Here is a 20,434-nt window from a genome sequence, read left to right as displayed (position 1 = left end):
GATGGTTTATGATAATGATGATGATGATGATGATGATGATGATGATGATGATAATGATGATGATGATGATGATAATAATGTTTATGAAGACGACGATGGTGATGATGATTTCTGTCCGTATATATCTGATGATGATGATGGTGATGATGGTGTGTAATGATGATGATGACGATGGTGATAATGATAATAATAGTGGCGATGATGATGACGACTACGATGGTGATGATGATTTCTGTCCATGAATTTCTGATGATAATGATGATAAAAATAATAGTGATGATGATGAGGCTTGTCGCTTGTCAATGTAGGCCTATTTCTGTTATCAGAGCATTGGCCCGCAATGTGTTTCTGGTTTTGTACCTTTGATATCGGAAGGCCCTCAATGTATTTCTGGTTTTGTACCTTTGATATCGGAAGGTCCTCAATGTATTTCTGGTTTTGTACCTTTGATATCGGAAGGTCCTCAATGTATTTCTGGTTTTGTACTTTGATATCGGAAGCCCTCAATGTATTTCTGGTTTTTAACTTTGATATCGAAGGTCCTCAATGTATTTCTGGTTTTGTACCTTTGATATCGGAAGGCCCTCAATGTATTTCTGGTTTTGTACCTTTGATATCGGAAGGTCCTCAATGTATTTCTGGTTTTGCACCTTTGATATCGGAAGGCCCTCAATGTATTTCTGGTTTTGTACCTTTGATATCGGAAGGTCCTCAATGTATTTCTGGTTTTGTACCTTTGATATCGGAAGGCCCTCAATGTATTTCTGGTTTTGTACCTTTGATATCGGAAGGCCCTCAATGTATTTCTGGTTTTGTACCTTTGATATCGGAAGGCCCTCAATGTATTTCTGGTTTTGTACCTTTGATATCGAAGGCCCTCAATGTATTTCTGGTTTTGTACCTTTGATATCGGAAGGCCTCAATGTATTTCTGGTTTTGTACTTTGATATCGGAAGGCCCTCAATGTATTTCTGGTTTTGTACCTTTGATATCGGAAGGCCCTCAATGTATTTCTGGTTTTGTACCTTTGATATCGGAAGGCCCTCAATGTATTTCTGGTTTTGTACCTTTGATATCGGAAGGTCCCTCAATGTATTTCTGGTTTTGTAACTTTGATATCGGAAGGCCCTCAATGTATTTCTGGTTTTGTACCTTTGATATCGGAAGGCCCTCAATGTATTTCTGGTTTTGTACCTTTGATATCGGAAGGCCCTCAATGTATTTCTGGTTTTGTACCTTTGATATCGGAAGGCCCTCAATGTATTTCTGGTTTTGTACCTTTGATATCGGAAGGTCCTCAATGTATTTCTGGTTTTGTACCTTTGATATCGGAAGGCCCTCAATGTATTTCTGGTTTTGTACCTTTGATATCGGAAGGCCCTCAATGTATTTCTGGTTTTGTACTTTTGATATCGGAAGGCCCTCAATGTATTTCTGGTTTTGTACCTTTGATATCAGGAAGGCCCTCATTGTATTTCTGGTTTTGTACCTTTGATATCGGAAGGACCCTCAATGTATTTCTGGTTTTGTACCTTTGATATCGGAAGGCCCTCATGGTATTTCTGGTTTTGTACCTTTGATATCGGAATGCCCTCAATGTATTTCTGGTTTTGTACCTTTGATATCGGAAGGCCCTCAATGTATTTCTGGTTTTGTACCTTTGATATCGGAAGGACATCAATGTATTTCTGGTTTTGTACCTTTGATATCGGAAGGCCTTAATGTATTTCTGGTTTTGTACCTTTGATATCGGAAGGACCTCAATGTATTTCTGGTTTTGCACCTTTGATATCGGAAGGCCCTCAATGTATTTCTGGTTTTGTACCTTTGATATCGAAGGCCCTCAATGTATTTCTGGTTTTGTACCTTTGATATCGGAAGGCCCTCAATGTATTTCTGGTTTTGTACCTTTGATATCGGAAGGCCCTCAATGTATTTTCTGGTTTTGTACTTTGATATCGGAAGGCCCTCAATGTATTTCTGGTTTTGTACCTTTGATATCGGAAGGCCCTCAATGTATTTCTGGTTTTGTACCTTTGATATCGGAAGGCCCTCAATGTATTTCTGGTTTTGACCTTTGATATCGGAAGGCCCTCAATGTATTTCTGGTTTTGTACCTTTGATATCGGAAGGCCCTCAATGTATTTCTGGTTTTGCACCTTTGATACAGGAAGGCCCTCAATGTATTTCTGGTTTTGACATTTGAGATCGGAAGGCCCTCAATGTATTTCTGGTTTTGTACCTTTGATATCGGAAGGCCCTCAATGTATTTCTGGTTTTGTACCTTTGATATCGGAAGGCCCTCAATGTATTTCTGGTTTTGTACCTTTGATATCGGAAGGCCCTCAATGTATTTCTGGTTTTGTACCTTTGATATCGAAAGGCCCTCAATGTATTTCTGGTTTTGTACCTTTGATATCGGAAGGTCCTCAATGTATTTCTGGTTTTGTAACTTTGATATCGGAAGGTCCTCAATGTATTTCTGGTTTTGTACCTTTGATATCGGAAGGCCCTCAATGTATTTCTGGTTTTGTACCTTTGATATCGGAAGGCCCTCAATGTATTTCTGGTTTTGTACCTTTGATATCGGAAGGCCCTCAATGTATTTCTGGTTTTGTACCTTTGATATCGGAAGGTCCTCAATGTATTTCTGGTTTTGTACCTTTGATATCGGAAGGCCCTCGTTGTATTTCTGGTTTTGTACCTTTGATATCGGAAGGCCCTCAATGTTTTCTGGTTTTGTACTTTGATATCGGAAGGCCCTCAATGTATTTCTGGTTTTGTACTTTGATATCGGAAGGCCCTCAATGTATTTCTGGTTTTGTACTTTGATATCGGAAGGCCCTCAATGTATTTCTGGTTTTGTACCTTTGATATCGGAAGGCCCTCAATGTATTTCTGGTTTTGTACCTTTGATATCGGAAGGCCTCAATGTATTTCTGGTTTTGTACCTTTGATATCGGAAGGCCTCAATGTATTTCTGGTTTTGTGACATTTGATATCGGAAGGCCCTCAATGTATTTCTGGTTTTGTACCTTTGATATCGGAAGGCCCTCAATGTATTTCTGGTTTTGTACCTTTGATATCGGAAGGCCCTCAATGTATTTCTGGTTTTGTACCTTTGATATCGGAAGGCCCTCAATGTATTTCTGGTTTTGTACCTTTGATATCGGAAGGCCCTCAATGTATTTCTGGTTTTGTACCTTTGATATCGGAAGGGCCTCAATGTATTTCTGGTTTTGTACCTTTGATATCGGAAGGCCCTCAATGTATTTCTGGTTTTGTACCTTTGATATCGGAAGGTCCTCAATGTATTTCTGGTTTTGTACCTTTGATATCGGAAGGCCCTCAATGTATTTCTGGTTTTGTACCTTTGATATCGGAAGGTCCTCAATGTATTTCTGGTTTTGTAACTTTGATATCGGAAGGCCATCAATGTATTTCTGGTTTTGTACCTTTGATATAAGAAGGCCCTCAATGTATTTCTGGTTTTGTACCTTTGATATCGGAAGGCCCTCAATGTATTTCTGGTTTTGTACCTTTGATATCGGAAGGCCCTCAATGTATTTCTGGTTTTGTACCTTTGATATCGGAAGGCCCTCAATGTATTTCTGGTTTTGTACCTTTGATATCGGAAGGCCCTCAATGTATTTCTGGTTTTGTACCTTTGATATCGGAAGGCCCTCAATGTATTTCTGGTTTTGTACCTTTGATATCGGAAGGCCCTCAATGTATTTCTGGTTTTGTACCTTTGATATCGGAAGGCCCTCAATGTATTTCTGGTTTTGTACCTTTGATATCGGAAGGCCCTCAATGTATTTCTGGTTTTGTACCTTTGATATCGGAAGACCCTCGATGTATTTCTGGTTTTGGACCTTTGATATCGGAATGCCCTCTATGTATTTCTGGTTTTGTACCTTTGATATCGGAAGGTCCTCAATGTATTTCTGGTTTTGTACCTTTGATATCGGAAGGCCCTCAATGTATTTCTGGTTTTGTACCTTTGATATCGGAAGGCCCTCAATGTATTTCTGGTTTTGTACCTTTGATATCGGAAGGACCTCAATGTATTTCTGGTTTTGTACCTTTGATATCGGAAGGCCCTCATGGTATTTCTGGTTTTTTACCTTTGATATCGGAATGCCCTCAATGTATTTCTGGTTTTGTAACTTTGATATCGGAAGGTCCTCAATGTATTTCTGGTTTTGTACCTTTGATATCGGAAGGCCCTCAATGTATTTCTGGTTTTGTACTTCGATATCGGAAGGTCCTCAATGTATTTCTGGTTTTGCACCTTTGATATCGGAAGGCCCTCGATGTATTTCTGGTTTTGTACCTTTGATATCGGAAGGCCCTCAATGTATTTCTGGTTTTGTACCTTTGATATCGGAAGGTCCTCAATGTATTTCTGGTTTTGTACCTTTGATATCGGAAGGCCCTCAATGTATTTCTGGTTTTGACATTTGATATCGGAATGCCCTCAATGTATTTCTGGTTTTGTACCTTTGATATCGGAAGGTCCTCAATGTATTTCTGGTTTTGTACCTTTGATATCGGAAGGTCCTCAATGTATTTCTGGTTTTGTACCTTTGATATCGGAAGGCCCTCAATGTATTTCTGGTTTTGTACCTTTGATATCGGAAGGCCTCAATGTATTTCTGGTTTTGTACCTTTGATATCGGAAGGCCCTCAATGTATTTCTGGTTTTGTACCTTTGATATCGGAAGGCCCTCAATGTATTTCTGGTTTTGTACTTTGATATCGGAAGCCCTCATGTATTTCTGGTTTTGACTTTGATATCGGAAGGCCCTTGTATTTCTGGTTTTGTACCTTTGATATAGGAAGGCCCTCAATGTATTTCTGGTTTTGACATTTGATATCGGAAGGCCCTCAATGTATTTCTGGTTTTGTACCTTTGATATCGGAAGGCCCTCAATGTATTTCTGGTTTTGTACCTTTGATATCGGAAGGCCCTCAATGTATTTCTGGTTTTGAACCTTTGATATCGGAAGGCCCTCAATGTATTTCTGGTTTTGTACCTTTGATATCGGAAGGCCCTCAATGTATTTCTGGTTTTGTACTTTGATATCGGAAGGTCCTCAATGTATTTCTGGTTTTGTACCTTTGATATCGGAAGGTCCTCAATGTATTTCTGGTTTTGTACCTTTGATATCGGAAGGTCCTCAATGTATTTCTGGTTTTGACCTTTGATATCGGAAGGCCCTCCATGTATTTCTGGTTTTGTACCTTTGATATCGGAAGGCCCTCAATGTATTTCTGGTTTTGTACCTTTGATATCGGAAGGTCCTCAATGTATTTCTGGTTTTGTAACTTTGATATCGGAAGGCCCTCAATGTATTTCTGGTTTTGTACCTTTGATATCGGAAGGCCCTCGTTGTATATCTGGTTTTGTACCTTCGATATCGGAAGGTCCTCAATGTATTTCTGGTTTTGCACCTTTGATATCGGAAGGCCCTCGATGTATTTCTGGTTTGCACCTTTGATATCGGAATGCCCTCAATGTATTTCTGGTTTTTGAGCTTTGACATTCATTTGTTTGCAGGTTAAGGATTGAGTTTATTTTCTTTCACGTCCTATAACACTGTAACAGTCAGTTTGAATGATTTGTCCATTTACAGAGGTGCAGGAAAGCCAAGGTATCTGGAGACAAGAGGCCCAGAGGGCCTGTATCGCTCACCTGGTTTGTAATGCCAAGTAATAAATCCCCTATTGGGCCCCACCCCTCCCGCCCCCAGGAGGTCAGAGCCAAAATTTATACAAGTTCTGTTCCCCTTCCCCCAAGGATGTTTATGGCCAAATTTGGTCACAATCCAAGCAAAACTCTAGGACAAGAAGTGATTTATAGGATTTACCTCTATTTCCCCTAATGGGCCCCACCCGTCCTGTCCTCGGGGGGCCAGAGTCAAAATTTATACAAGTTCTGTTCCCCTTCCCCCAAGGATGTTTGTGGCCAAATTTGGTTACAATTCATGTAGAACTCTATGACTAGTAGCGATTTAAAGGATTTACCTCTATTTCCCCTATTGGGCCCCGCCCCTCCTGCCCCCGGGGGACCAGAGCCAAAATTTAAACAAGTTCTGTTCCCCTTCCCCAAAGGATGCTTGTGGCCAAATTTGGTTACATTCCATTCAGAACTCTATGACTAGTAGCGATTTAAAGGATTTACCTCTATTACCCCTATTGGGCCCCGCCCCTCCTGCCCCCGGGGGACTAGAGCCAAAATTTATACAAATTCTCTTCCCCTTCCCCAAAGGATGTTGATGGCCAAATTTGGTTACATTCCATTCAGAACTCTATGACAAGTAGCGATTTAAAGGATTTACCTCTATTTCCCCTATTGGGCCCCACCCCTCCTGCCCCTGGGGGATCAGAGCCAAAATTTATACAAGTTCTGTTCCCCTTCCCCCAAGGATGTTTGTGGCCAAATTTGGTTACAATTCATGTAGAGCTCTAGGACAAGTAGAGATTTAAAGGATTTACCTCTATTTCCCCTATTGGGCCCCGCCCCTTCTGCCCCCGGGGGGTCAGAGCCAAAATTTATACAAGGTCTGTTCCCCCTCCCCCAAGGATGTTTGTGGCCAAATTTGGTTACATTCCATTCAGAACTCTATGACTAGTAGCGATTTAAAGGATTTACCTCTATTACCCCTATTGGGCCCCGCCCCTCCTGCCCCCGGGGGACCAGAGCCAAAATTTATACAAGTTCTGTTCCCCTTCCCCCAAGGATGTTTGTGGCTAATTTTGGTTACAATCCATGCAGAACTCTAGGACGAGTAGCGATTTAAAGGATTTACCTCTATTTCCCCTATTGGGCCCCGCCCCTCCTGCCCCTGGGGGACCAGAGCCAAAATTTATACAAGTTCTGTTTCCCCTCCCCCAAGGATGTTTGTGGTCAAATTTGGTTACAATTCATGTAGAACTCTATGACTAGTAGCGATTTAAAGGATTTACCTCTATTTCCCCTATTGGGCCCCGCCCCTCCTGCCCCCGGGGGACCAGGGCCAAAATTTATACAAGTTCTGTTTCCCCTCCCCCAAGGATGTTTGTGGTCAAATTTGGTTACAATCCATGCAGAACTCTAGGACAAGTAGCGATTTATAGGATTTACCTCTATTACCCCTATTGGGCCCCGCCCCTTCTGCCCCCGGGGGGTCAGAGCCAAAATTTATACAAGGTCTGTTCCCCCTCCCCCAAGGATGTTTGTGGCCAAATTTGGTTACATTCCATTCAGAACTCTATGACTAGTAGCGATTTAAAGGATTTACCTCTATTACCCCTATTGGGCCCCGCCCCTCCTGCCCCCGGGGGACCAGAGCCAAAATTTATACAAGTTCTGTTCCCCTTCCCCCAAGGATGTTTGTAGCTAATTTTGGTTACAATCCATGCAGAACTCTAGGACGAGTAGCGATTTAAAGGATTTACCTCTATTTCCCCTATTGGGCCCCGCCCCTCCTGCCCCTGGGGGACCAGAGCCAAAATTTATACAAGTTCTGTTTCCCCTCCCCCAAGGATGTTTGTGGTCAAATTTGGTTACAATTCATGTAGAACTCTATGACTAGTAGCGATTTAAAGGATTTACCTCTATTTCCCCTATTGGGCCCCGCCCCTCCTGCCCCCGGGGGACCAGGGCCAAAATTTATACAAGTTCTGTTCCCCCTCCCCCAAGGATGTTTGTGGCCAAATTTGGTTACAATCCATGCAGAACTCTATGACTAGTAGCGATTTAAAGGAAATGTTGACGGACGGACGGACGGACGGACGACGGACGCCGCGCCATGACATAAGCTCACCGGCCCTTCGGGCCAGGTGAGCTAAAAATCAAACTACCTGTGATTATCACCAAGCAACTGCCCCACTCGCCTGCAGCCCTGAGGTGGTGATGGATGGCTAGTGGCACGTTCCCTTATTTAAGGGGATGCAGGAATTGTGTCCCCTGCCCTCAACCTCTGTTTACCATCTCCACAGTGTAACCACTTGGCCACAACATTTGTTTGCACCAATTCGGTAGTTGGTATGATTGAGAGAAAACAAAAGAGAATAATTTGTTTGCACTGATTTGCTGGAATCTTTATTTCCCCTAATTAATATACAATGCAACACTGTCTACAGAGTTTCACTGTTACCACCAACATCTCTGATAAGTAAAGTCTCACATCCTCCATCTCATGTACGACCTTCAACAACGACCTCCAACAACTCAACAACTTGTACACACGTAGCACTTCCTATATAGAGAATTTCATTATAGAGTTATTCACAATTTTAAATATGTACACAAATCTCAAATTGAATTATTTCATTGATCAACATTTGTTTTCTTCATTCAGATTTTTATTACATATATTATTATTTTTGAGAATATTCTGTAATGCCCCTCAGTGATTCCATCATAGATATAAGCTTTACATTTCTTCATAATTATATAAACACCCCTTCCCTGAAAAGCCTAACCTATTGAACTCATTCACCCCTGAAAACACATTTAGGCTCTTCTAAATCAAAGACTAGATCGTACCATTATGCTATTTCAGGGGTGAATGATTTATGGAGATTCTATGGTAAGAGTTATCTTAAAAGTTATTCAGGAGTTGTTAAACATCGAACATGACAAAAAGGATGTAATTAGTTCATGATGCTGTGATGTTGATATGACAATAAATGCTTTTTTGGTGATTTTATGTTCGATGAGTTTGGGACAGAACAATTTGGCAATACTGTTAATGACTTCATACCAATTTCTACCAAAGTGTAACAGATAATTCATAGGACGTTATATTTTCTCACAGACAAAACTGCTTTCATTTTGTCTCTTTTTTTTCTTCTTTTTTTTTCTTGCGTGATTTTTTTTCTTTTTAGTTTTCATTACAGTTGTATCATAATATATATATATTTTTAAATATATATATTTTAAAATATGCAGACTTTTTATATTTAATTGATTTTTCTATCTTTAAAATATAAACTGTGTATGTATGTAGAATGTAAACAGAAACCTGAATTATTTTAATTGATCTCTGACCTTTGCTACTCTGTTGAACTCTGGCCTATCTAGATTGACCTTTGCACTACTGAATTATTTTTATAGTTTGACTTTTTCCACTATCTGTTACACTTTGGTAGAGAGAGGCATGTACATGTAGGTACGTAGTACAGACACACACTCTGATAAAAAGTTAACAAGGCATATATACTAACAACAAATGGAAATTTATATAAAAAAGCATAACAAGATATCTAATGTTTTACATCTCACAAAAAAACAAAAGTTAAAAAGTCTTGAGTTAATAACCATTTGAACACATTGACTTGAGAAAGTTTTAAAGGCGAGAGAGATACTTTTTCTATAAATGCAATATCATTTGAAGTTATGAGCGGTAATGCAGCTGAATGAACACTTATTTGTTATTGCAGTTGAAATATGAACACATTCTGGAGATAAAACAAAAAAAACAAACAATTATTACACAAATAGCCTATATCAAAACTAATCATGTGACATGGTTGAGTACTCAAACCTCATTAGCTGTGACAATTTTGTTCTTTGGAGATTCTGTGGACTGTGTATACAGTTGCCATGATGGGTGAACTTGTTCAATAAGCAAAATAATAAAGTTTATCAAGAAATTTTGTAAACTTCAGAATTTTACTACTGGTAACTATAAAGTCAGCAAATGAGGAAATGTTATTTCTCTGAACCTGCTGGCCCCAGTTTATAAGACATGTTGTACATGTTGAATACAGTACCTCAATAAATGACTATCGTACCCAACATTTGACAGGACTGAGGAATTCCTTTGTGTACCCAGATTTAAGATGAATTTGTATAAAGAGCAATATATCTATTCACATATATTAAACATAGAGCTATGTAACTTTGAATTTATGATAAAATGATTTTTGTATGATTTTGATTGTTAAATTTTGGATTTCTTTCCCATGAGCAAGTTATGTGATTTTAGTTTTGTTGTTAAACAATAAAATATTACAATTTCAACTTTTTGTATGTCACAGCTGATGTATGATTTGATAGTTATTGCTGATTTTGCCAGTTGAAGAAAAAAGAAAAATATACATCAATTCCAAACAGAAAGACAATGTAAACTTCTAAGATATTAATGACTATTAGACAGAAATTACATGGCAAACCAAACACAGAATTTATACTGTAGAGAACACATTGTTCGATTGTCAATCGATTATGAAAAATAAAACCAGTTTTAAGAATAATAGAAAAGTACAATTATTAACAACTACTTCTTCATAGAATCATTCATAAGCATAACCAAAGAATAAATTTTACTCATCATCTGAAAATCACTACAAAATATTTTGTACATATGTATATTTTTTTCTATGCTAAATCTTGTTTTAAAAAAATACATAAAATTTTAGCTTCAATACAACAAAAGCAGAACTTGTTATTCTAACAAACTGCTCTGTTAAAAAATCAAAGTTGACATGAACACAAACTTGGCACCAACATGACCAATATACTGCTCTCAAACAAAACATTAAACTGGCAGTGACATGAGTTATGTCCCTTAGAAGAAAAAATCTTAAAACACATTTCCACTTCTGTGGGGAATATCGAACCAGTACCACTGGTAGTAAAATGATTTGTGTCTAAAATAATAAAGTCATTAATTTGGCAGTAAGAAATACAAATAATTAAAATTCAGTGCATTTTACAATTATTCTTATTCTAAATAAAATTGGTCAACAATTAATTTTTGAATTCAAAAGCTGACAAATGGTCAGAGCTTAAGTCATGATTTATAACTATTGTTAATCAATACCAATAAAAAATATAAGGCTTATCTAAACCTTCTCTAAAAGCATATAAAAATTTGACAAACAAAACACCTGTAGTAACAATTATTAATTCTCTATATCAACATCCCTATTCGGCAATAACAAGGCTATCTATAACACTGACTGGCTCAATTCATCAAAGTTTCCAGCAGCTTCGATTATTTCATCAAAATGTTCAAAAAGTTAAATAAAACATTAAAGATTCAGTCAAATCAGAGAAAACTAAAACAAAATCAGATATTTTCCTTTAAGAGATAAAATTATTATTCCTCATGATCATTAGTCAGAAAACACAATATGTATCTTGGCAGCATTGTAAATAATAACATTCATCTGACATTTCAAATATACATAAATATGATATTTACATAGCGCTTATGAATTATTCATTCAGATCATGAATCACCATAACAGGTACATCCATTGAAATGAAGTTTACTATAGAATTAAATAGTGATGAAATCCTTTTTGTTTTTCATGGAAAGAAGATGCCATTTTGGTAAAAATGGCCCCTTAATTAATATATTCCCTTGGAATGAACCTTAGAAGCTTCCTGATGCAGAAAAAAACAACTTTATCTACGTTACCAAGGAACAGACTCTAAAGGATGAAAAAGTGGACACCACAGAACCGAAATAAAATCCCCACTAAAAGGTCCAAAGGGCTTGTATCAAAAACACTCATAATTTTGACTACAGGTGCTGGGGATCTCTAAAATCTCCAAAAGGTGGAATCCGTTTTTCATTGTGACACTTTTAAGTTTAAGTTTTATATACTGTATGGGCGTATCTAGATAAAAAAAACTCCAGTTCTACATGTAGTTCTGAAATATTCTCTGCTAATATTGCCTAATATTTACAGTTGTAATTTTTCTTGTTTACTTTTGGAATTTTTACCAATAAACATAACTGAACTGTGGAGATTTGATTCAAATCCTGTGGTGTCCATCATTAAAGAATAATAATTAACTTATGATGATAAACGATTCATCTGTCAACATGTAGGTGGACAGTACAGATAACTGGTGGAGATTTAATGCTGTTGTTACATGTGCGTTAATTCCATCACATCATCAACACAAACATCTATATAATCGTGGATGGTCGTTGATAACGAAAATAAAAGAGTCACAAGTCGTGATTTCAGTTTTGAAATGAGAATTAAAAAACAAGTCTTAAGACATACTGGCTGGATTTCACAACATAATCAACTATACACTTGTTAAAGAGTCATTTTAACAACACAGTAAGATGGTCGGGTATCAAGACGTGTCGCGGTTCTGTCCCCACCTGACCATGAGACATTATAGTTACACCAGCACATTACCCGATGTGTCTTGGTGAATTAGCAGTCCGTGTAGCACACAGCTATAACTGGAGTAAAAACAACAAATAATGCATCCTGTACGTTTCATCCACAGTCTGTTGTAGTTCCTGAAGGTTGATCGCCCTGCATATCAGCGTCACAGTCACTTTTCAAGAATCCTTTTCGATTTGGTTCATTACAAAAATATTCACATCTTGGAACTTCCGTATTGTAAGAAATAATCATACAAGCACATTCACAAACAATATTATAAACATCTTGTCTCTGAAGAAATCAAATGTCTGTGGTGAAATTGTCCGACCTCCTGGCACTTGGCACACTGTTTGCATAGATAGGTATAATGTCTTGCCCTGCCACTTACAGGTTCACTATTGTACACACACCCACTCTTTGGTCGTGTGCTCCGCTCTCGTCCCATCCATACGTTGTAAGTGACAGAGGCTCCCTACTGTCCGGTATTGTGCGAATCACTTTAATATACAGCTGATGTCGCCCTGCTCTGCTGCCTTGTCCGCCTCCTTATAACATCAATAACACAAAATATAGAAATTTCCTTATTTCTTCACATGTTTCACGAGTCCTTGTCATCAATCTTTGACTACACACAGTCCGTTTCTGAGTCGTTTCCACTACTACTTGTACTGGTTATTTCACTCTCATCAACACTACTACTGCTCCGCGACATGGAAGAATATTGACTGTCTGACGTCCGACAGTCCGAACTCCGACTACTTTCAACTGGTTCCAAGTCTAGATACTCTTGAAACTGAAAAGAAACCAATGCAAGAAACTATTAGTAAAGTACACTTCTAAAAGTTGAATGATGTCATGTTGTTTTGAACAGACGAACATCTTGAACTATATACATAAGCTATGTTCTTCAGTAATTCCAATCTGTCTCTTTAACCCAAGAAGCCTACCAATACAACATATCTTATTGATACTAACCTCTCTAGCACGAAGAGTAAGGATTTTGTCCAGTTCTTTGACCAGCATACTAAATGACGGCCGATGATTGGGATGATGTGCCCAGCACTCGTTCATCATATCGTACATCTCGATAGAGGCATATGGTGGCTTCTCCATTCGATGTCCCTCTCTCAGCAGCTCAAATAGCCGCTCCACAGGTACCGAGGGGTACGGGTTACCGCCAAGTGTGAATATCTCCCACAGTAAAATACCATACGACCACCTGTGCACAGAAAACGTGATCTTAGAAATTGGGAAAACATTACAACAGAAACTAATTAGTATTGTTAGAATTTTCCAGAACTCAGATAATCAAATTCATTTACACTTTTCAGTCATTCAATTGACTGACTAAGATACAGTTGATATATCCCAGTAAGTGGATACTTTGACTAAGATACAGTTGATATATCCCAGTAAGTGGATACTTTGACTGACTAAGATACAGTTGATATATCCCAGTAAGTGGATACTTTGACTGACTAAGATACAGTTGATATATCCCAGTAAGTGGATACTTTGACTGACTAAGATACAGTTGATATATCCCAGTAAGTGGATACTTTGACTGACTAAGATACAGTTGATATATCCCAGTAAGTGGATACTTTGACTGACTAAGATACAGTTGATATATCCCAGTAAGTGGATACTTTGACTGACTAAGATACAGTTGATATATCCCAGTAAGTGGATACTTTGACTGACTAAGATACAGTTGATATATCCCAGTAAGTGGATACTTTGACTGACTAAGATACAGTTGATATATCCCAGTAAGTGGATACTTTGACTGACTAAGATACAGTTGATATATCCCAGTAAGTGGATACTTTGACTGACTAAGATACAGTTGATATATCCCAGTAAGTGGATACTTTGACTGACTAAGATACAGTTGATATATCCCAGTAAGTGGATACTTTGATGACTAAGATACAGTTGATATATCCAGTAAGTGGATACTTTGACTGACTAAGATACAGTTGATATATCCCAGTAAGTGGATACTTTGATACTAAGATACAGTTGATATATCCAGTAAGTGGATACTTTACTGACTAAGATACAGTTGATATATCCCAGTATGGATACTTTACTACTAAGATACAGTTGATATATCCCAGTAAGTGGATACTTTGACTGACTAAGATACAGTTGATATATCCCAGTAAGTGGATACTTTACTGACTAAGATACAGTTGATATATCCCAGTAAGTGGATACTTTGACTGACTAAGATACAGTTGATATATCCCAGTAAGTGGATACTTTGACTGACTAAGATACAGTTGATATATCCCAGTAAGTGGATACTTTTACTGACTAAGATACAGTTGATATATCCCAGTAAGTGGATACTTTACTGACTAAGATACAGTTGATATATCCCAGTAAGTGGATACTTTACTGACTAAGATACAGTTGATATATCCAGTAAGTGGATACTTTACTGACTAAGATACAGTTGATATATCCAGTAAGTGGATACTTTACTGACTAAGATACAGTTGATATATCCCAGTAAGTGGATACTTTGACTGACTAAGATACAGTTGATATATCCCAGTAAGTGGATACTTTGACTGACTAAGATACAGTTGATATATCCCAGTAAGTGGATACTTTTACTGACTAAGATACAGTTGATATATCCAGTAAGTGGATACTTTACTGACTAAGATCAGTTGATATATCCCAGTAAGTGGAATACTTTACTACTAAGATACAGTATATCCAGTAAGTGGATACTTTACTGACTAGATACAGTTGATATATCCAGTAAGTGGTACTATTAGTGACTTGACTAAGATACAGTTGATATATCCCAGTAAGTGGAACTAGACTGACTAAGATACAGTTGATATATCCCAGTAAGTGGATACTTTACTGACTAATAAGTGGATACTTTACTACTAAGATACAGTTGATATATCCCAGTAAGTGGATACTTTGACTGACTAAGATACAGTTGATATATCCCAGTAAGTGGATACTTTGACTGACTAAGATACAGTTGATATATCCCAGTAAGTGGATACTTTTACTGACTAAGATACAGTTGATATATCCCAGTAAGTGGATACTTTTGACTGACTAAGATACAGTTGATATATCAGTAAGTGGATACTTTTACTGACTAAGATACAGTTGATATATCCCAGTAAGTGGATACTTTGACTGACTAAGATACAGTTGATATATCCCAGTAAGTGGATCTTTTACTGACTAAGGATAATCATATGGATCTTTGACTGACTAAGATACAGTTGATATATCCAGTAAGTGGATACTTTGCTGACTAAGATACAGTTGATATATCCCAGTAAGTGGACTTTGACACTTTACAGTTGACCCAGTAAGACTAAGATAAGTCAGTTGATATATCCCAGTAAGTGGATACTTTACTGACTAAGATACAGTTGATATATCCCAGTAAGTGGATACTTTTACTGACTAAGATACAGTTGATATATCCCAGTAAGTGGATACTTTGACTGACTAAGATACAGTTGATATATCCCAGTAAGTAGATACTTTGACTGACTAAGATACAGTTGATATATCCCAGTAAGTGGATACTTTGACTGACTAAGATACAGTTGATATATCCCAGTAAGTGGATACTTTGACTGACTAAGATACAGTTGATATATCCCAGTAAGTGGATACTTTTCCCTCAGTTATGGAATATTCTGACTATTTAATCAGTACACAGAAATAGTTGTAACTTATTGTAAGTCCTAATATCTAGTAAACCAATTTAAAGATAAAGAAACTAAAGAAAAGTCTCAATATCTTTTCTTTTCAAATAACTGCCTAACATGTACAAGATCTATGAAACTTGTTTTGGTTCAAAGCATGTACAATATGAATTCTCATTTGATCTTCCAAAGTTATATTATTCTCACGAAATAAAGCCAAACTTGTATACTCACACATCACTCTTAGAAGTATATTTACGGTCAAACAGAGCTTCAGGAGCCATCCATTTCACAGGCAGTCGACCCTATGGGAAGAAATATTACATCTTAACATTTTTACTCAAGATTGACCACTACCAGATACGACACTGAAATTTTGATGAACTATGCAAAAAGCTTTTTGTATCACCCTAGATCAACTTCCAGTTCTTAGAGATTAACACAGAAATATGTGCAGTTTTTACACGCTGTCTTCCTTGTTGTAAACTCAAAATCAGTGCTCTAATTTTAAATCAGGCAATTTCTACAACAACAAGACGACTTACATCTCCTGTTTTTCTGTAGTAGTCCACATTGGTAATGTTTCTTGTTAAACCAAAATCGGCAATCTTCAGGACATGGTCTTCTGCCACTAGGACGTTTCTGGCAGCTAGATCTCGATGTATACACTAGAATCAGGAACAAAGAAAATAAGAATCACAGACAAAAGGCACAGAATTTCAAACATATCTTCAACACATCTTTCTTTTAGATAGATTTCACAAAATTATGTGAGACATTACAAATTGAGATATATTTGATTTGCACTTATCTTGATTCTGTTGAACTCTTTGGCTTGGTTTGATTTCATTAATGTCCTATTGACAGCAAGGGTCATTCAAGAATGTGCCAGGTCTAAAGGTGGAGGAAAGCCGGAGTACCCGGAGAAAAACCTGAAGCATTATTATTATTACGACACTCACTTGACGTGAAGCAAGGTACTCCATGCCTCGCGCTATCTGGTAAGCAAAACATATAAGGTCTTTTTCTGTGAGGGCTCGGTCATCTGAGTCCAAATTGGGTTTTTCATAGCCTGTACTTGGGGGTCTTCGTGCCCGCAGGAAGTCTCGGAGGTTTCCGTGTGGAGCATACTCCACTACTACATAAAGGGGACCTAGAACGGAAATACTCAACGTTATAAGTTCTGTGGATCATAACCAAAACTAAAGAGAAGTTTTTCTAGTCGAGAGGTATATTGCGGCAAGTATTTATCATGGTTACATGCTTTCAGGACTAACTCTCTTGTTTCACATTTTCTTATAATTGCTTTTGAATTGTCTGATAAAGACTTTATTTCATAATTCTCAAAAGCTCTCGCTTCAATTGTTTTAAAAGTATGTATTCTTGTTTAACAGAAAACATGTTTTTCTCAACACACCATTTTGTGAACAACATCCGAGCAAGTTAATGATGTTTTTGTGACTTCCAATCAGCTTCATCATTTCCATCTCGGTCATTAGATCCGTCAACTCGCGATCTGTGGCATCCTCTGTAATAACCAAAACATCACCAGTTATAATAGGCAAATTTTACAGAATTAAAACAAGAGAATAAAATCATTATTTCTTCATTACCTAAACAATTTGTTGAACAACCATATCTATACTGATTAATCAAAAGAATGAGATAATATGCTAAGTTTAAGCAATCTTATACCCCTTCAGCATTCCCAATGCCAGATATATAGCATCAGCAGATGTATCAACAAACTACTATCTTCTATCATTGTTAGGCACTTAAGCTAACTTATCCTCTTTTCATAAATAGAATCTGATCAAATATTCGCTGACAGCTAAATAACTTTTCTGTCTTTAGTCATTTTACCTTTCAACATTTTCACAGCAACTACTGTTGAGGTGAGAGGAGATGATTTGAGGCCGACAGCTTCTGCACGCATCACAAGGCCAAATGCTCCTTCTCCAAGAGGTTTGCCCAATGTCAATCTGCAAATAATATTAGATAATTATATATCTATCTTGGTCATAAAAGAGAATAAAAGACAGACATACACCAGGAACATGGTCACACAAATTCTTTATTACTATATAACTAAAACAGACATTTGTTTTTTTTTTCTTTCCACTTTATATATAATTTCAAAGGATAATTTTAATTAATTCCTTACTTATCACGGTTGAACTCCCATTTGCTGTCCAATGGCAGGTCATACTCAAACATACAGGTCAGGTCAGATGATAAACGTCGTCGGCGTGTAGAGTTTTCAATACGAACTTGTGGGATTACTAGGGGCTGACCCTCTAAAGAGGCCTTGTCCGGATAATAGATCTCATTCTGTAAAAATCAAGAATAGATATGTAAAATTTGGTTTTAGTCTTCAATTATTCAATGAACTTTCAACAGTTTGCTACTGTATAGCCAATTATATTTGCAAGGAAGACATTTTTATAATGTTGTAGTTGTAAAGAATACACCATCAAAATATTTAGTAATTTGTAATACTAATTCATAAAGACTCGCAGTCTTATCACAAAATTTCGATTTCTTGAAATTTGATTTTCTTGTTTCAAATAAAAATTGCAAAAATTTTGAGCAACAAAAATGACTGCCTTTAAATAAATAAATAAATATCACAAATTTTACATACAAGATTAACCGGAATACAAAGTTACCATTAAAATCTAACAAATGATCACTTACAGCTTTCAGGACAATGACTCGTTTCACACAGCCATATTTTCCTCGTGAATTGTATTTGCGACGACAGACGACGATGAGAAGGATGATAACGATGAGGAAGACAACACAGAATACAGAAACAACAGCGATGATGGTATACTCTTTAGATGTGCTCCGTGGTGCCTCCTGCGCATGTCTCATATTACTATGACTCTCATTACCATGGAGATCGGGACGTTCGTCTGTAAGCAATACCATGATAGAGTTATATAACTGGTATTTAGCAGAGTTCTCTTTTTGAAAAGTGTTTGAATAATTGAACTAAAACTAACCACATTCTGGGTATAAAAACATTTCCATAACTTATACACAAGATTTAAAGATAGAATGACAGAGATTGCAACTATATACTTCAATATTTCATTTTCTGCCTTTTCAAAATTTGTCATCAACATCAGAGATGTTACGTTTTTTCATTATTCATGGTCATCTATACACTTAAAATACAATTTCATATACACACAATTTCATCCATTGCTTCCCTGAACTTATATTACTGACTTCTTCTTAAAATTCTGCACACTACTCCAACATCACCCTACCTTCCACAGTGAGCCAAGCACTTCCAAATCGTCTCCCAGCAAAATTAGACACCAGACATGTGTACCAGCCTCGATCAGACTTGGATACATTCAGGATCTCCAGTATCTCTGGATTTGTCATGTTGTATGTGGATTGCTGCAGGTATTATAAAGGGAGACAATCAGCCATTTGGAATATTTTTTTTTATCCTATCTTATCATTAAATAGAAACAACAATAACACTAATCTACATTTAAATTACAGTTCATGATAAATTTTTATTTTGCAGCTTTTCTTTTTGTCTTTCCAAAGCAAAAAAAAATCAGTTTTTCTTCTAACTTCTTATTCTTAATATTTCCTACTCAAATACATTACATGAACATATTTGTTTTTTTTTAATTTTTAAATCGGCAAGATTTCCATTTGCATACTCCTCAAAAGCATTTTATTTATTAATTAAATCATTTGAAATTAAATTTAGATTTATCTATTCGTTGCAAATGTGTCAAAAATTTACTTTGCAAGCAACACACTTTTTGACAAAACCAATGAATTTAGACAGAGGATGCAGATGGAAATCTCTTCCTTGATAAAGAGGATTCATATGTCACAACATCAAAAGCATTCATCAGCCAGGTGGGATTTCTGGACAAAATCTCGACTAAAGTTGCTGTTAGACCATACGTCATAATCATAATTAGTGAGAGGGTCACATAAAACATGCAAATCAATGGTGATAAAAAACTAAACAGGATTTCTGAAGATTTTTTCATTCTGGTCCTCGGATCTGGATTATCTCCCTTTGTACACTATCTGCTCAAATTCAGTAAAACTTTCTTTTTTGTTGAAATCGCATGCTATGCCAGCAGTGATAAATCAAACTGAACTGCATGGCCTCATCTGGAGCGACATGGTGCAAATTTATTAAATTGGTCAAAATTCTGTGAAAGGAAATCTAACGGGATGTCGTCGTGGAAACAAGTATACAAGCACTAACGCACAACAGACTGGTACAGTACAGGGAATCTCTTATACATGCATTTCTTTTCTCATAACATTTCAAAAATCTTTGGGGAGTAAAACACGATACACACACACTCAAATAGTACACATATGTAAAATATGACACACACACATAGTTTCAGTGACGGTTGCATTCAAATTGCTATAATTAAGGACATGGTATTTTCAAATGACAACATTTATGCAGTCAGGCATGTCAACACGGATTTTGTCATTGATGCATAGTATTGAAACTTGTCATACCCTACGACCCTGAAAACGACACAAGAAAACAGATCTTATCACTATAATGTATAAACTTTATGGGTATTCACTCAAAA

The 20,434-nt window shown here is 37.0% G+C and overlaps 1 protein-coding gene across 1 annotated transcript in view; it reads right to left on the bottom strand.

Moving 5' to 3' along the window:
* Positions 1–8,062: 8,062 nt before the first annotated feature.
* LOC138335216 (fibroblast growth factor receptor 3-like) overlaps positions 8,063–20,434 on the bottom strand; it is a 17,903-nt gene continuing 5,531 nt past the window's right edge. The window contains exons 4-13 of the mRNA XM_069284195.1: positions 19,112–19,247; positions 18,531–18,751; positions 17,998–18,164; positions 17,697–17,815; positions 17,251–17,361; positions 16,796–16,986; positions 16,379–16,501; positions 16,068–16,138; positions 13,108–13,351; positions 8,063–12,925 (exon numbers count right to left, since the gene is read on the bottom strand). Coding sequence (XP_069140296.1) covers positions 12,758–12,925; positions 13,108–13,351; positions 16,068–16,138; positions 16,379–16,501; positions 16,796–16,986; positions 17,251–17,361; positions 17,697–17,815; positions 17,998–18,164; positions 18,531–18,751; positions 19,112–19,247 — 1,551 coding nt within the window. The 3' untranslated portion in view covers positions 8,063–12,757. The remainder of the gene's footprint in view (positions 12,926–13,107; positions 13,352–16,067; positions 16,139–16,378; positions 16,502–16,795; positions 16,987–17,250; positions 17,362–17,696; positions 17,816–17,997; positions 18,165–18,530; positions 18,752–19,111; positions 19,248–20,434) is intronic.

This window comes from Argopecten irradians, chromosome 11, assembly GCF_041381155.1.
Source record: "Argopecten irradians isolate NY chromosome 11, Ai_NY, whole genome shotgun sequence".
Lineage (NCBI taxonomy): Eukaryota > Metazoa > Mollusca > Bivalvia > Pectinida > Pectinidae > Argopecten > Argopecten irradians.
The sequence above is the reverse complement of the archived record's forward strand: the minus strand, read 5'-3'. Positions and strand labels throughout refer to the sequence as shown.